The 16,328-nt window shown below is 35.0% G+C and overlaps 1 protein-coding gene and 1 non-coding gene across 8 annotated transcripts in view; both read right to left on the reverse strand.

Moving 5' to 3' along the window:
• LOC124397004 (transmembrane protein 235) overlaps positions 1-16,328 on the reverse strand; it is a 41,128-nt gene that overhangs the window by 19,450 nt on the left and 5,350 nt on the right. For 5 of the 7 annotated variants that reach the window (XR_006927868.1, XR_006927867.1, XR_006927866.1 and 2 more), the window contains exons 3-4: positions 14,443-14,580; positions 8,960-9,033 (exon numbers count right to left, since the gene is read on the reverse strand). Coding sequence is in view for 4 of the 7 variants with exons in the window: in XM_046866434.1 (XP_046722390.1) it covers positions 8,960-9,033; positions 14,443-14,580 (212 nt within the window). In the remaining 3 variants the exon portion in view is untranslated. Of the gene's footprint in view, positions 1-6,393; positions 6,659-8,220; positions 9,034-14,442; positions 14,581-16,328 lie in introns of those variants that run through there. The other 2 variants (XM_046866431.1, XM_046866430.1) reach the window with 2 other exon arrangements.
• On the reverse strand, positions 7,356-7,427 carry trnae-cuc. Its single transcript has one exon. It is a non-coding gene; the product is annotated as a tRNA-Glu (tRNA).

Genomic DNA, 16,328 nt, shown 5'->3' on the forward strand with positions numbered 1-16,328 from the left:
ACCAATTTGATGCTGAAATGTTTGTAATATCACAGTGTCCCCTAGTGGCTTTTATGCTCCTAGAAGTCACCCTCTGGTTTTATGTATGCATAAACATAAAAAGAAAAGATTTGACTGACATGAGCAGCCAGACACCCATCAGACAGGTCTTTATAACGGAAAGCTTCAAATTACACATTAAAATAAAAGCTGGTATATGTTAAAAGATAAAACTGGACGCTTCCATCGCATAAAGAAACCAATCAGGGAGCATCAGGATGCTTTATGTTCATTGAAATTCACTTGGGTGCTGTAAGCCGGTTAAAAATAACAGTTCTGATTTTCATTAAACAAATCATACCTTTAAAAAGTACATTTAAATGCATCTGTATTCAAACGTTTTAGCAATATATCCAAATTGCATATTTTCTTTGTTTTTGAAATTAAAATAAATTCAGCCTTAGTTGATAAACATAAAATATATAAAATATATAAAGCATAATTGTGATATGTGCAAAGGGCTAAAAACCCTTCAATGTAAATTTAACATGAACTAAAACGTATTAGGCCTTAACTGACATATTAAGACTTAGGCTTAGGAATAGCAATTCCAGAGCGTAATAAATCCTTAAAAACAAATGTTTTAACAACGATGGGCACCCTTAAGCTGCTGACTAAAGTTCTAAAGATAAAGATAATTGATGCCTATGGAGCTATAAAAAGATAAAGTGCTTCCAGCTTGCAATTTTCACTTTCTGAAAAGTCATTAAGAAACAGGGGCTAAGAAAACTTGTGGAAGTCGAGGCAATATCTGGAAGACTCAGATTTAAAAAAATGCTTGCATCTAATAAAGGAATTCTGTGGCGAATTTGGATGGGCATGTGGGTGGGTCTATAATGCTTTGGAGCTGTGTGTCAGCCACTACCACACAGTCTCTTCACTTAAACTGGATTTGCCACAGAGGCACTGACCTACTACGGCATTCAAAATAAAGCATACGGGTTTGAGTCAGATCAAATAAACCTCCAAATTAAAGATGCAATCAATTACACTGGCTCAAACTCAGGGCAAATCAAATATTGCTGACTAGCTCAGGAACTAGATGTTTAATGTATCTGAAAAAGGCTAGTTTTTGGCACTGTGCCTTTCTTTTCCAATTTAAAAGCAAAAGCAGTTCTTTCGGCCTGCAGATATAATGAGATCACAGGATTTGGGCTCAGGCACAGTTAATAGGCTGGATATCAGTAGGGCAGAAATACATTTCCCATAGGAAAATCTGGTCAGGAAAAATCTGATCAACAAAATGTTTGAGGAATGACTCAAATGAACATGCATACATGAACTCACTGAGACAAGAATAAGGGAAGTAACATGCTCAAACAATGAGTAACAAAGGCTTTGTGCTCATTCTCTAGCACAGTCACCGCCCTTCTCACTACAATGAAAGTATAACTTATGGTATAACTGTATATATTTTTTTCTTCTCAAATGCAAACAATTATAATATACCAATACAGTAAATGTTTTTTATTCACAATAAAAACTGAATAAACATAACAAAAGTATATCACAACAAACTAAAAAAAACTGTTAATAGAGAATTTGACCTGAATAAATGAGTGTACTATATTTTAAATAAGATTACATGACCTTCTTTGTGATCTTCATATTAGATGATAATTTTCTGGAAAATGTCAACTATTATTAAATAACACTAGATAACCACTTCTACACTAATCGCAGAAAAATAAATCAGTGTCTTCGGTGCCTACAGTTCTACTATATCATTATTATAATTTTGCTGTTATATTTACCGACAGTGTGTTAGCAACAGTAATTACAGAAGCTTTGCCTGTTAGCAAATATTCAGCTGGCTAGCTAGTTCAAACATTTAGTAATACCCCTACTTATTTCAGCCAACATGCTAGTTAAAAAACAACTTTTACCCCACATCGCATCCTCTATTCATCCTCTCCCATGAATCAGTCACATGTTTGTCACAAAAACACTTTTGCATGTAATACGTTTTTGGTGCCAGCAAAAAAAGGTTTCAATTTCATGCATCAGAAATGACAGACACGTCCAGAAGTTCCAAACTTTAACAAAAAACAAAGCTTTAACAGATGTTCTAATAGGGAAAAAAAGGCAAAAGGCCAAAATTGCAGTGCTCAGTCACAGTCCAGGAAAAGCAAACAGGAGAAAGGGGAATTCTGTAGTGGCCCTGAAGCTCTCACACATTATGTACTAGGAGAAGGCTGAAATATTGCTCACCATTAAAGTTTAATGAGTTTTGGGTCTAGCCTAATCCAAAGCCACTGATATGTCACAGCCTGGTGCCTTCATCACAAGCTCATTCATTTCACTGAGCCAAGACTCACTTCTGCATATACAGGTTGATGGTTAAGCTTCCAAATTTTTACTGAGCAGAATCGACCAATTATAAGCTGCTGATTAAAGGAAACATTGGATAAGATTGGAGTGAAAGGAGAAATAACCACTAGTCGGAAATTCAACTATCCAATAGATATTCCACAGTCCATTAGATGGACTTGATAGCAACCTGACTGAGTAGCTTAAATGTATAAAATGTCTATGTAATTAACCATTACAAAAGAACTCCATCAGAAGAGCGACTGGGCCAGCAAAATTCATCTGACATTAAAAGCAGTAGCTTCTAAATTGGATTAGAGAGATCTGGAACCTCCAGTCAGGTTCTGGGCTTGTGGCTTGAGCATATGTACATGTTATGCTACTGTGATTTTGTAAGTAAGTGAGTTTGTGCCAGTAGGCAACAACAGTTTCCAGGAAAGAGGTCTGATCTTATAATATATTTATCACAAATTACAACTATCATAAATGTCATACCTCATATGTCACTTGTTGGAAGGTCCCGGAATGCATGTGCATGCCAACAAGAAGGTACTCAGATGATTCACGCTGCTCATATCCATTGTTCTGGGTTCATTCAAGTACAGATATAAATGGAATTTTTGCTAAATTAGTTTACCTTTCATCAGGCTGAAAGTTAGGTGACAGCACCACTTTTTTTCCCACAGTGTCGACATTAAATTATAATTTACATGCAAAATTATCCAACAAACACCTGAGCTGGTACTCTCAAAAGTTAAACAAATATCTATTGTTGATTAGCTATGTTCGGGTCTCTTCCACTGCTTTAATGTCTCTCACACACACACACACACACACACACACAAACTCCAGCCTAGTATTTTATTACTAAGTAAGCCATTTGCATATTTGCTTTCATTAGCAAGTTCAAGTTCATTTGTTTTGACTGGGTCATGAAAGGAAAACAGGCATATGTTTTCAGTATATAAAGATTTGCATGGAAGCAGAGTGATATAGCGGGTAGCTCCAGTGTCCCAGGTTTGAGCCGAGCTTGGGTTATTGTCAATTTGTAGTTTAATATGTTCTCTTTTCGGTTTCATATGTTTCCTAAACTGCCTCTATTTGTGAAAAAGTCTGAATGTGTGTGCAATGGACATATGTAGAGCCAGCGGAATATAGTTTAGTTTAAAATCTATTATACTAGCTAATATTTCATATGATCTAATCGGAAGTGAAGCAATGTAATGTTCCAGCATACACACAGAATTTTCTCTTTGAGGTAGATTCACTTTAAATTGTTCACATTTGATATAAGAACTTTATCTTTATAGGTGTTGTACTAATACAGAAAACCAGTGCTCGGTTTTAAGCTCTATAAAGAGCAAGTATATGTCCAATAAGACATTGAAAATTGACAGTAATGTTAAAGGTTATTGGGTGACTTTTACTTAACAGAGGTCCATGAAGACCAGTTGGATCTGGTCACCTTTAAAGCATTTAAACCAAAGCTGATATAGATACTAATACAAATAATGATGAGTCAGTAGTATCCCAAGTGTCCTAATAATAGTTTGAATGTCTAATGAGTGAAGAAGTGAAGGGGAGGGCATTTTGTTAGCACTTACAGATATTGTGGAATTTAAATGTTCCCCTGCAGCTAATATTATTTAAGCAGACTAGCAGTCTAGAGGACAATTCAGTGCTGTATTTAAAATGATACTCCTTATTAACAGTGTTATATTTTCAGTGACGATTATTCTGTAGCGGTGTCTAAACATAAAATGAGAATTTACTTGTGTTCCTTCAACCCACTGTGGATACCATCATTAAAAAAAGTTAACTAAACTTTTCATTCGTCAACTAAATTATTCTATTTGACTTTGTTTTATGAAATATTAAGCTTTAACCCCATAGAAAATCTGTGATTTTATACATTAAAACTTAAAGCCGTTGAGGTCGGCATGTTTCAAAAGATTAAAGCACACAATCATCTTTATCTAAAAGTGGCTGTATATTTTGTTGTATATTTAAATGAAGATAATATATTTGGACCAGCACCATGAGCAGATTGTCCTGCAATGGACCAGGGTCCCATCTCTGTCATTCTATCTAAATAACACACCAATATTATTTCTTAGCAGTGATACAACACCTCTCTTTTTTATTATCAGCTCATTTCAGACAAATTGATGATTCATTGTTGTCAGTGCAGGCACAAGACATCCTGGCTAAACAAACACGTCTTGTAGAGCCTGCTGTTTTTGTTTGATTAAAAATGCAAAGCATAATGCTAATTTGGTTTGATAAAATCAATACCACAAACATTGAAGCAAACAAATATAAAAAATAAATTGCATGTAATACAAGGATACCATAACCCTGGAAGCATTTCGTTAATCAAGACACCCTATGATAGACAGTTTATAGTCATACAATGGTCAGCTTAATGGTTTAATAAGACATTTATAGAGCAATACATCACTGCAGGATCTGTTTAAACAAAATATTTTCACAGATCTGACAACAATCCCCTGCAATCGTTAGGTGATTACAATGTAATCACAATTATATTTTTTTCTGTTCCTGAAGAATTGTAATGCAGTTACAATTAAAATAGTAAAATGTGACAAACTTTTAAAAAGTCTTCTGGCAGTTAAGTTTAAGAACTTATTAGCTTAATTAACTCAGTCATCTTTTTTCAATTGCCAATTATCACAGAATTTTCTAACTTTGTTCTAATACTTAACAACCATGTAAAGCTAGATAAAGATCTAACTATGGATACTAATTGATTCCTGCAAACCAGAAGCAGCTATAAAACGCTATCAAACCACTTCTCACTCCCAACTGCCACTGTGCAAAATGTCATTATTAAAAAATGGCATTTAAGATGAAGAAAGTTAGAAAGTTGAGGCAAAATCTGTAAGAACAAATAGACTCTTTGACATCTGTTGTATATATAATATTTATAATAAATAAATAAATAAATAATGGACTTGCAATGAAATGATGTCTCCACAAATCTGAATCATTCTAAGTACAAGTGCTATGGACTGATAAAATAATTTTTGAAGGACTTGGCTACAAATAAGGTATATGTTTGGAGGGATGAAAGAGCGGTCTCTTAAATTTAAATAGAAAAGATTGCCGAGTTTTGAGCATGGAAGTTGATCTTTAGGATTGTGTTACATCCAAAGGGAGTAAAATCGCTTGCACAGGTAGAGGAAAGAATGAATTCCAGTAAAATAGCGAATTCTTAAAGGAGGATGATGCAGAGTGTAAAGACATTGAAGCTGAAAAAAGCAAAATGCCTGGATCATTTAAAATGGCATTCAGAGTTCCTTGACCCTGAAAACCTGTAGATCTGAAAAAAATGCTGTGTATGCAAGATACCCCAAGAATATAAAAGTGTTCTAAAAGGCAACAAGAACAGAAAGACTCTTAACTGGTTACAGTAAGTGATTGCAGTCTGTGATTATTATATAATTTATTTTTCACCAAAGGTGTTCTACTAAGAGGTGCATTAATAGTGTCCAAAGATTTATTACTGTAAATACTCTTCCCTAATATTTAAGGAAAGTTTTCCAAAACTGTGCAGTGCCTTAGGAAACAAATGCAACATACACATTTACAAAAAAATATTTAACAAAAATATTCTATTCTACACTGTTTAAAATTGGGCAGACTGTACATTAATGGGATACTAATTTTACACAGAATTAAATGTCTACTACAAAATATATCTGTAAATGTCTCTGTCCCGAAAGTCTCCAAAGTAAATTAACACTTTTTATCAAAGATGATTGCATGTACAATAATTGCATGGCAATCTCCTTTCTGATCCAGCTATGAGAATGATTTTCAAGAACCCCATTCTTAAAAGCTACCTGAAAAAATATTAAATATAAAGTGATAGAGGTTTTGGAAGAAAATTTCCCTCATTTATGGAGACTTTTGAGAGACCCTGTAGTTCCCATGTGCGCAAGAAAATATACAATTTTAGATTAATTATAAATAGACACTAAAGCATGATAGCATAGTATTCAAGAACTATTGACCCCAAAATATTTTTCCAATATTCTAAATGATTTATTAATGCAATGCTGGATGAATAACAAGTAATTGTTATTTAACACGCAGTAAAAAATTTCATTAGGTAGAGCTATTTCTATATTCCATCAAACATGGAAAAGTAATTTTCAAACTGGATTCAGATGACTTGCACACAATGTTTCAGGTAAAATAAAAATAAACATTAAGTCGATGAAGAAAATAAATATATAGCTTAAAACATGGAGTTCCTGAGCTGCTGTGAGTTGCCCTGGCATTCCTGTAATTCACAGTAATTGAACACAAATCAGGGCTGTAGTATTTGACAAGATGTTTTGGACACATATATCATATTATACACCATTTCTAACAGGTCCAGGTTTACACAGAGCCAATGCTTAGCAGTTAACTAAAAGCAAGACTGGAGAACACAGACAGGTAAGACATCAAAATATACTCAACAGATTACATATATAGCAAACACAGAATGAACAAAATAAACATAACATAAAAACACAACCACTAGAAGTGTTTAGGCATTTGTCCTTCACACTGTATAACTTGCTAACATCAGCTGCGGGAAGAGCAAATAAACACACTGTGACCCTGAGAGAACAGCATACCAAGTTATTAGAGAAGAGCAACGATTTATCTTTGACAAATATCGTATGGCTTAGCTAACTAGCTGGGTTTAATTGGCATTGTGTTGTGCTCTGATTCCACAGTTACTACACAACAAAGAAGCCAAAGCTTATAAGCTGACAAAAGTATAATATACGGACAAATGTTTGTGGACACCTGACCATAAGATTCGTATGTGCTTTTTGAATAACTTTCTTTCGGCTTCTCCCATTAGGGGTCGCCACAGCGGACCATCTGCATGTTTGAGTTGTTTTTACGCTGGATGCCCTTCCTAACGCAACCCTCCCCATTTATCCGGGCTTGGGACCGGCACTAAGGCTTGTGGCTGGGGTTGGTTCCCTGACCGGGGATCGAACCCGGGCCGCAGCGGTGAGAGCGCCGCATCCTAACCACTAGACCACCAGGGAACCGACCGTATGTGCTTTTTGAATATCACCTTAAAATCTTCGACTCCAACCCATGTAAACAATATATGGAGCTCTTTGTGCACAAGGGCATTGTCATGCTGGAACAGTTTTACTGTAGGTCTTTGGGTAATTTCAGTGAAGTGATGTTGCCATATCCAAACATATCTATACAATTGTGTGCCTACAACTTTGTATTAAGAGTATGTGGCAGAATCATACATGGCTGGAAAAGTAATACTTTTGTCTATATAGTGTATCTGAATACCTATATATCCTGTGGTGTATTTAAACTTATGGTCTGTTATGCCGAAGGTGAAGCCCCTGAAATTCCAAGAGATACGTATTCATTATTTAAAAGTTCCAATCAAATAGCTAGTTTCTTAGCTAGTTTTAGTGAACCACTCATTGCTTACTACATCTCAGCATAAGTATTTAATGATTCTATCTTACAATGCTGAGCTTGACCATTTGAAAGTGACTTATTTCACTTTCACTTATGTTTCACCTGGCCTAATTTACTCTGTGTTTATCTAAGATTTTTTAGTGTATCTAGTGTTCTGATCAAAAATTCATTGTTGAAAGCAATATACAAACTAAATATACATTTGTATGAACTATTATTAATTGTATATAATCAAATATTATTTTCACATTTAGATACATTTGTCAGCTAACATGTTCCATGCTAAGTAAGCTAGCTGAAAAACACTTACTGAAAGGCAATCTCTAGAATGTAACCAAAGTAAATAAACCAATAAATAAACAATAAAATAAATTAAATTGTAATAAATCATTGTATTATCATAACACTTTATTAACACTGAGAAGATAACAGTAACTGGCAATACCCTTAAAACATAAAAACCATGACCCAAACATCATAAAATACACAGAATGGCAGTATACCAATGGTTTCATCAGTATAAGCATGTGGTTTTAGTGTGTAACATACAGAATCTATTTAAATGCATATTGTATGTGTATGAATGTGGTTCTCATAGCAGTGAGATTAAAACATGCATTGCAGGTCATAGCATAATCCTCATAAAAATTATTATTTTTGTATACCTTGAAATCTTTCTACAAGGAGGGATTATTAATCCCCACATTTTCCACATGCAGCAGATTCAATATGAATAAAATTAGCATTTTAAAAACGAATAAATTAACTGAATATTCTGAGAATATGAACACTGGTAAACACTCATTAAATTCAAATTAATTCTATTAATGAAACATATGGTCCTTTCAGCTCTTTGTTTACCTCCAAATCCTTCTTTAAAGTCAGGTTATTGTAAAAAAATAAATGAAAAAAGCCAGATGCAAACACAGTGATAAAATGTGCTTCCCCTGTGTTGTCTTTAGGACATGGAGAAAGCAGCGGTAGACTCATGGTGTAGCTCACGATGAGCAAGTCGAGCTGAGAGTAAGAGTAGGATGGCACAAGCCACCTCAAGCGTATAAGAGAAACAAGCCGAGGCCAGGGACCAGCCGAAGGACATGTGTATGTGGGCGAGCAATTCGGCACTCACCAGCCGCCGCAGTTCATCCAAGGCTTGCTGAGAGTAACTGACGTAGATGCACACACCAGAGAGTGTAAAGAGGCCTGTGGAGAGAAAAGAGAAGCCATCAGGCTGTCTTTGATTTTAGCATTCGGGAAAATGGGTTAAAAAAAAATCTCATTCACTAATAATGTGGCACCATGGGCAAACTTTTTTTTTTTTCTCTTTTCTTTTCTTTTTTTGTCTGTTAACACTTACTAGAAAATATTACAATTAAAAAGTAATTCATTATTTTGCATGTTGTATGCTTACACAAAGTTTCACTCTGATAATAATAAGCCAACTGCTATTAATATAATAATATTAATAAAATATAATAATTAATATATTTTAAATTATAAATTTTAAATGTATTTATATTATTAGAATACAATTCTATAGAGTATAAACTGTCTTAAGTGTCTAAAGGCAATTGTGTGTGAGATCTTTTTAAATGAATCATTAAAAATGGTATAATATTTGTTTGTTTGGTTGGTTGGTTTTTATAGTAAAAAAGCTCTATGCTGCATTCACTTTGCATAATGTATACTCTAAACAGACAAAGCAAATTGAATTATATGGTTCTGAATTTTATTTGTCTGTTTCAGTGTGTACAGCGGTCAAAGACCTTGGTGTGATTATTAACACTAGTCTTTCTTTTGAGGCTCATAACATTGAGTAAATAACATTGAAAGGATTCGCTTTCTTTCACCTTAGAGATATTGCTAAAATTAGAAACAATGTTACAGGATGCAAAAAAACTAGTTAATGCTTTTGTTACATCTGGATTAGATACTGTAACGCTTTACTGTCAGGATGTTCTAGCAAATGCAGAAATAAGATTCAGTTATTTCAGAATGCAGCAGCTAGAGAAAATATGACTACATCACCCCTGTTTTAAATCAGTTTAAACTGGCTCCCCATTAAATCTCTCAATGATTATAAAATGCTACTACTGACATAAAGCAATTAATGGGCTCGAGCCGCAGTATCTCAGTTAACTTCTGTACCATAATGAAAAGGTGCAGGCTATTTGTTGGTACCTCAAAAAATTAAGATTACAGCAGGGGGCAGATCTTTATCTTACAAAGCCGCACAGTTATGAAACAGCCGTCCAATTAGTGTTCACAGTTATGCTGCTATAGCAAGTCTTGCCAGAGTCCCCAAATGCACACTGTCTTTAACTTTTTTACAACAATAAGGATGCTTAACAATCCATATTTCTCCCTCCCTGTCTCCCCTCGCATGCAGCTGTGGATGGTTTCAGCCTCAGTCGAGGGATTTGAACTGTACTTAATGTCAATAGTCTGTTACAATGGTTTAGGACTACAGGTTTCATTTGATCACTATCACTGCACACCTCAACTTCATTTAGCTGTAATAAATGGACATTTGGTGCCACCCAAATGTGGATGGGTTCCCTCTTGAGGCTTTTAACCAGGAATCCTGACCAAATTTCCAATTGCATTTGCAGAAATGCAGACCCAAACTTGTAGGAAACCTCCACCATGCTTTACTGTTGCCTGCACACAACAATTATTGTACCGCACTCCAGCATACCTGGGTCCCACTGGTTCCTGCCAGTTCTTTGCTGATGGCATTGCTAGACATCTTCAATGTTAAATGGAAGTTAGCACGATATGTGTTTCATTCAATACATTAGGTTTCCTTGGCCAATCACTGCATCTACAGTCCTCAACATTGCCTGTTTCTGTGGGAATATTTAAAATAGCTTGCACAGCTTGAAACCACACACTTTTTTAAAATCTTTGTCTGGACACCTTACTGATACAGTATATCTACCTTGTGTCTCATTGCTGTGCTCAGTCTTGCCATTGTGTATGATCTGTGACATCTATGACCTGTCTTCCACAGCCTTAGTAGCAGAGTTCAGCTTTTCCTCAACTAGTCACAGCTGTGTCTTTTAAGGTCTTTCAACCTATATATGAAATTGGTGATTAGCACCTGCTTGGTATAATAGGTTAATCATACACCTGACGCTGATCCTACAAAATCCCTGACTTTATGAAATTGTTCAAAGTCTGCAAAAGTAAGAATTAAAAGCCAATGGGTGGTTACACCGAAAATATTGATTTGATTTGGATTTCTCATCACTTTCCCTTTTGTTAATTGATAAATACACTAAGAAATACTTATTTTTAAAGCATTCTCAATTTACAGGGTTTTTTTTCATATCTGCCTACAACTTTTACACAGTACTGAAAGTTTATTTCCTTTTCCCTCAATTATAATTTTTTTTATCACGTTTAGAATTTTTATAATTCTCAGAAACAAACTCAAAGATCTTTGTACAAACTACAAATCTTTGTAATGGCACATTTGTTTAATCTTCTGTTTAAATAAAGAACATCATCAGTCCTTACTAAATGTAGCAACAGAACGTTGTACATTTTGGCTGTTTAAATAACCTTGAATATTACACAGATGTTTCATCTCATTTATTCCTAAATTAAAGGAAGCAATTATGTGCCTAATAATACTACGAGTGTATGAGCACATCTGCAGAAAATTATCAATGATGAGTGAGAGTGCTAGAGAGAGCGGGAGAGAAATGTGTGATTTCATTACAAGAAGATATTAATACAAATATTTTAATAACATGTCCATCTGACTCTCACATTGGAAAAACTGGAGGCTCATGTAAAAACATGTCAGCATCAAAATATACAGAGTAATATCTGGAAAGCTTTCCCAAAGGAACAAGGTGGGCATATAAGGATTGAATATAACTGAACAGAAAAACAAATTATAATCACAGTGAAATCACAGCATTGATTTGGGTCTCCTCGTGGTTCATGTGCTACTGATTACATGAGAGTGTGGAGTTCTGCACAGGCCAAATAATTAAGCACTTCTTAGTGCTCTGATCTCCTCCATCGACCGTGAATGAGTGCACAGCAGTAAGGTAAAGACAATGATAAAACAATGTTACATTGCAATGCAGCATGTTCTAAGGTGAAGCTGAGCTGGAGTGATGTGTGTTTTTTCCATGCTCATGTTGACCAGAACATCCTTTAAAAAGTAGTTCCAGTTTGAAAACAAAACAAAACAAAAAACAGATGGTTGTGGAAATTCTTCTATACCTTCGGTCAATCAGTGACTAAACATCCAAATGTTCTGGATCTCAAGAGAGATGGTCTGATGGAAGAAGTATGAAAGGCAGCCTATTGTAGTCACAACAATAGTCACAAAGATTTCGCAAAATGAAATCAAAGCATGGCAACATTCACTAAAAGAGAGGTCTATAAAACCAATGTGGGCTTCACTGAATGGTTGTGGAAATTCTCCTATACCTTTGGTCATCTTATTACATGCAATCAATTAGTGACTAATTAAACACCTAAATGTTCTGGATTTAAGAGAGATGGTATGGTGGAAGAAGTATGGAAAGGCAGCCTATTGTAGTCACAACAATAGTCACAACAATTTCGTAAAATGAAATCAAATCATGGCAACATTCACTACAAAGAGAGGTCTATAAAACCAATGTGGGCTTCACTGGAAGAAAAAAAAAATGAAACTGGCTCCCCAAAAGAATAAAATAAAAGATACTGCCAGTCTGATATTAACCCATCCTTGTTTACTCTTTTTTTCTAATCAGCCTATTCTTCAATTCTCTCAGAGAATAACATTTGGTCACTGGGATGTTAATGTGAATACCAGGCAGATTCAAACCACTGAGCAGCTCAATGTAAAATCTCATGTTAAATAAGTCACGATAGATGGCTAGTTAACGATAAAACATATGTACTAAATTAACAGTGACAAGTGAATATAATTACAGTTAGTCTCAGCTTTTACTCGTCTATCAGCTGACAAACTACATATTTTTTCTTGTTTTTTTATAGAAATGCCATTAATTGTGGGGTAGTCTGAATCCTTCGTAGTAGAAACCTTATTTTACATCAGTTTGTGTGGTTTCTGAAACAGACAAAAGATAAAAAACTAGACTAAAACAGTTTCTTTTCCTGAATATAGCATATTTTCACACCTCAAAAACAGGAAAGCATGTAATTATATTAATTTAAAATCTTGCCTAGGTTTGTCTGTTTACATGCAAAGCTCACATTCAGTTAGAAGCCAGTTTAACAATAATCACAACCATTTAGTAAGTAAAAATACATATTTTGAATAGTTATATTTATCTAGTCAGTCAAAAAACAAGATTTTTTTTTAATTTTCTAAAAGATTTAGAATGTTCGCTAATGTAAAACTTAAAATGTCCTTTCTGTGTGGTGGATGGTTATTGCATGATTGCAGGTGACTATTTTAAACATTTATTTTACAAAAAAATTTTATCAGTTTGCAATAGAATTTAATAACATATAGCTTCAAATGAGTAAAATGAGGGGATGGCCTTTGTAAAGAAACAACAAAAAAATGCTATTTAAAAAAAAAAAAAAGTAAACAAACAAGTGTTAGTTACTCAGGGAAGTTTGATTCTGCCACCACCAATCACATCCAAAAATCTCAGTTTGGCATCTACAGAAATCATTATTTTGGTTGATGCTTATATTGAAAGCAATATTTTTGTTATTACCAGCTGTGTCTATTCTAATCTCTGTAGCTTCTTGAAGATGCTCTGAAGAGGCTGTTTTTTGTCCTTTGATACACACTTTTTTTAAATAACTTATTTGCATGAACTTTGCATATTATCCAAGACAGAAAAAACTGTAAAAACCTGTGACAGCAAGAAAGCCAAACCATTATAATCAAAGGACCAAAGTCTGGAAAGTTCCAGAAAGCTACAGGTATTTAAGAAATTTTGTTTGAAAGGTGTAAAAAGAAATTTGCATGCACTTTGCTGTAATCTTGGTAGAAGTGCAACACAAAGGCATTAATTGTTTATTTATGTGCATCTGCATCTGTATTAAAATAACCCTGACAAAAAAATGGTAGCGATTTGAGTACTTTGGCTGACATTTACCCAACCTCAGTTTTATCAGTACAATTTAGAATTAATTTAAACTGTATATGTGAGGATGACAGGGGTTAAACTCGCTCACTTATTTATGTAATAATGTCAATCAAGTGCATTATAAGTACATTATAAAATGTACAATAAAAAATGTCTGTCACTGTTTCTGTAAATTATGCTTACAATGTAAACTGACCTTCTGGACTACTTATGATTTTTGCATTAGTCAGATATTGTATATGTTGGAATTAAGCTAAATCTTCCCTCTTTTAGTTAAAGTACCAGAGGAATATATACAACTAAAAGAACTGTAGGATTGATACAATAATTTAGATAAGGTTTATATGGAGGTGAATTCGGTAGGTAGAGCACAACACAGAAGAAGAAATGTAAGCAGAAAACTACAAATTCTATTGTACCTGCTGTCTGATATTAAATTCAAGGTTTACATTTTTAAATACAGTATGCTTCATAAATCTATGCATTTTATACACCCTTACCTGCAGAACTTTACAAGTAAGCCTGGTTTACTTACTGCACGTGAGGAAGTACACAGCCACACATGTGAGGAGTGTATAACTGCGGGCAAGAGAGCCTACCAGGCCAAAGATGCCTCCGAAAATCAGCAAAACCAGGCTGAGAGGAAGCAAAATGACAATGACCCTGTGCAGGTCTGTGGAGAAACAAAAGAAAAATCTCTTATTAAATTCAATTAAAAATGCTTATTTTTGTACAGGAATAAAAAATAAATTAAAAAAGATTATAAAATTGTGAGATAGTAAGAAGCTAAAATACGTTATTTAATATGCAAATATAGAAAATTTAATGAACATAATGACATAACGTATTCTTGATTTTTGTAGTATATATATATATATATATATATATATATATATATATATATATATATATATATATATATATATATATACATACATACATACATACATACATACATACATACAGTGAGGAAAATAAGTATTTGAACACCCTGCTATTTTGCAAGTTCTCCCACTTAGAAATCATGAAGGGTCTGAAATTGTCATGGTAGGTGCATGTCCACTGTGAGAGACATAATCTAAAAGAAAAAAATCCAGAAATCACAATGTATGATTTTATAACTATTTATTTGTATGATACAGCTGCAAATAAGTATTTGAACACCTGAGAAAGTCAATGTTAATATTTGGTACAGTAGCCTTTGTTTGCAATTACAGAGGTCAACATTTCCTGTAGTTTTTCACCAGGTTTGCACACACTGCAGGAGGGATTTTGGCCCACTCCTCCACACAGATCTTCTCTAGATCAGTCAGGTTTCTGGCCTGTCGCTGAGAAACACGGAGTTTGAGCTCCTCCAAAGATTCTCTATTGGGTTTAGGTCTGAGACTGGCTAGGCCACGCCAGAACCTTGATATGCTTCTTACAGAGCCACTCCTTGGTTATCCTGGCTGTGTGCTTCGGGACATTGTCATGTTGGAAGACCCAGCCTCGACCCATCTTCAACGCTCTAACTGAGGGAAGGAGGTTGTTCCCCAAAATCTCGCAATACATGGCCCCGGTCATCCTCTCCTTAATACAGTGCAGTCGCCTGTCCCATGTGCAGAAAAACACCCCAAAGCATGATGCTACCACCCCATGCTTCACAGTAGGGATGGTGTTCTTGGATGGTACTCATCATTCTTCTTCCTCCAAACACATTTAGAGGAATTATGACCCAAAAGTTCTATTTTGGTCTCATATGACCACATGACTTTCTCCCATGACTCCTCTGGATCATCCAAATGGTCATTGGCAAACTTAAGACGTGCCTGGACATGTGCTGGTTTAAGCAGGGGAACCTTCCGTGCCATGCATGATTTCAAACCATGACGCCTTAGTGTATTACCAACAGTAACCTTGGAAACGGTGGTCCCAGCTCTTTTCAGGTCATTGACCAGCTCCTCCTGTAGTTCTGGGCTGATTTCGCCTTCCTTAGGATCATTGAGACCCCACGAGGTGAGATCTTGCATGGAGCCCCAGTCCGAGGGAGATTGACAGTCATGTTTAGCTTCTTCCATTTTCTAATGATTGCTCCAACAGTGGACCTTTTTTCACCAAGCTGCTTGGCAATTTCCCCGTAGCCCTTTCCAGCCTTGTGGAGGTGGTAAATTTTGTCTCTAGTGTCTTTGGACAGCTCTTTGGTCTTGGCCATGTTAGTAGTTGGATTCTTACTGATTGTATGGGGTGGACAGGTGTCTTTATGCAGATAACGACCTCAAACAGGTGCATCTAATTTAGGATAATAAATGTAGTGGAGGTGGACATTTTAAAGGCAGACTAACAGGTCTTTGAGGGTCAGAATTCTAGCTGATAGACAGGTGTTCAAATACTTATTTGCAGCTGTATCATAAAAATAAATAGTTTAAAAATCATACATTGTGA

Source organism: Silurus meridionalis, chromosome 14 (genome assembly GCF_014805685.1).
Source record: "Silurus meridionalis isolate SWU-2019-XX chromosome 14, ASM1480568v1, whole genome shotgun sequence".
Classification (NCBI taxonomy): Eukaryota; Metazoa; Chordata; class Actinopteri; order Siluriformes; family Siluridae; genus Silurus; species Silurus meridionalis.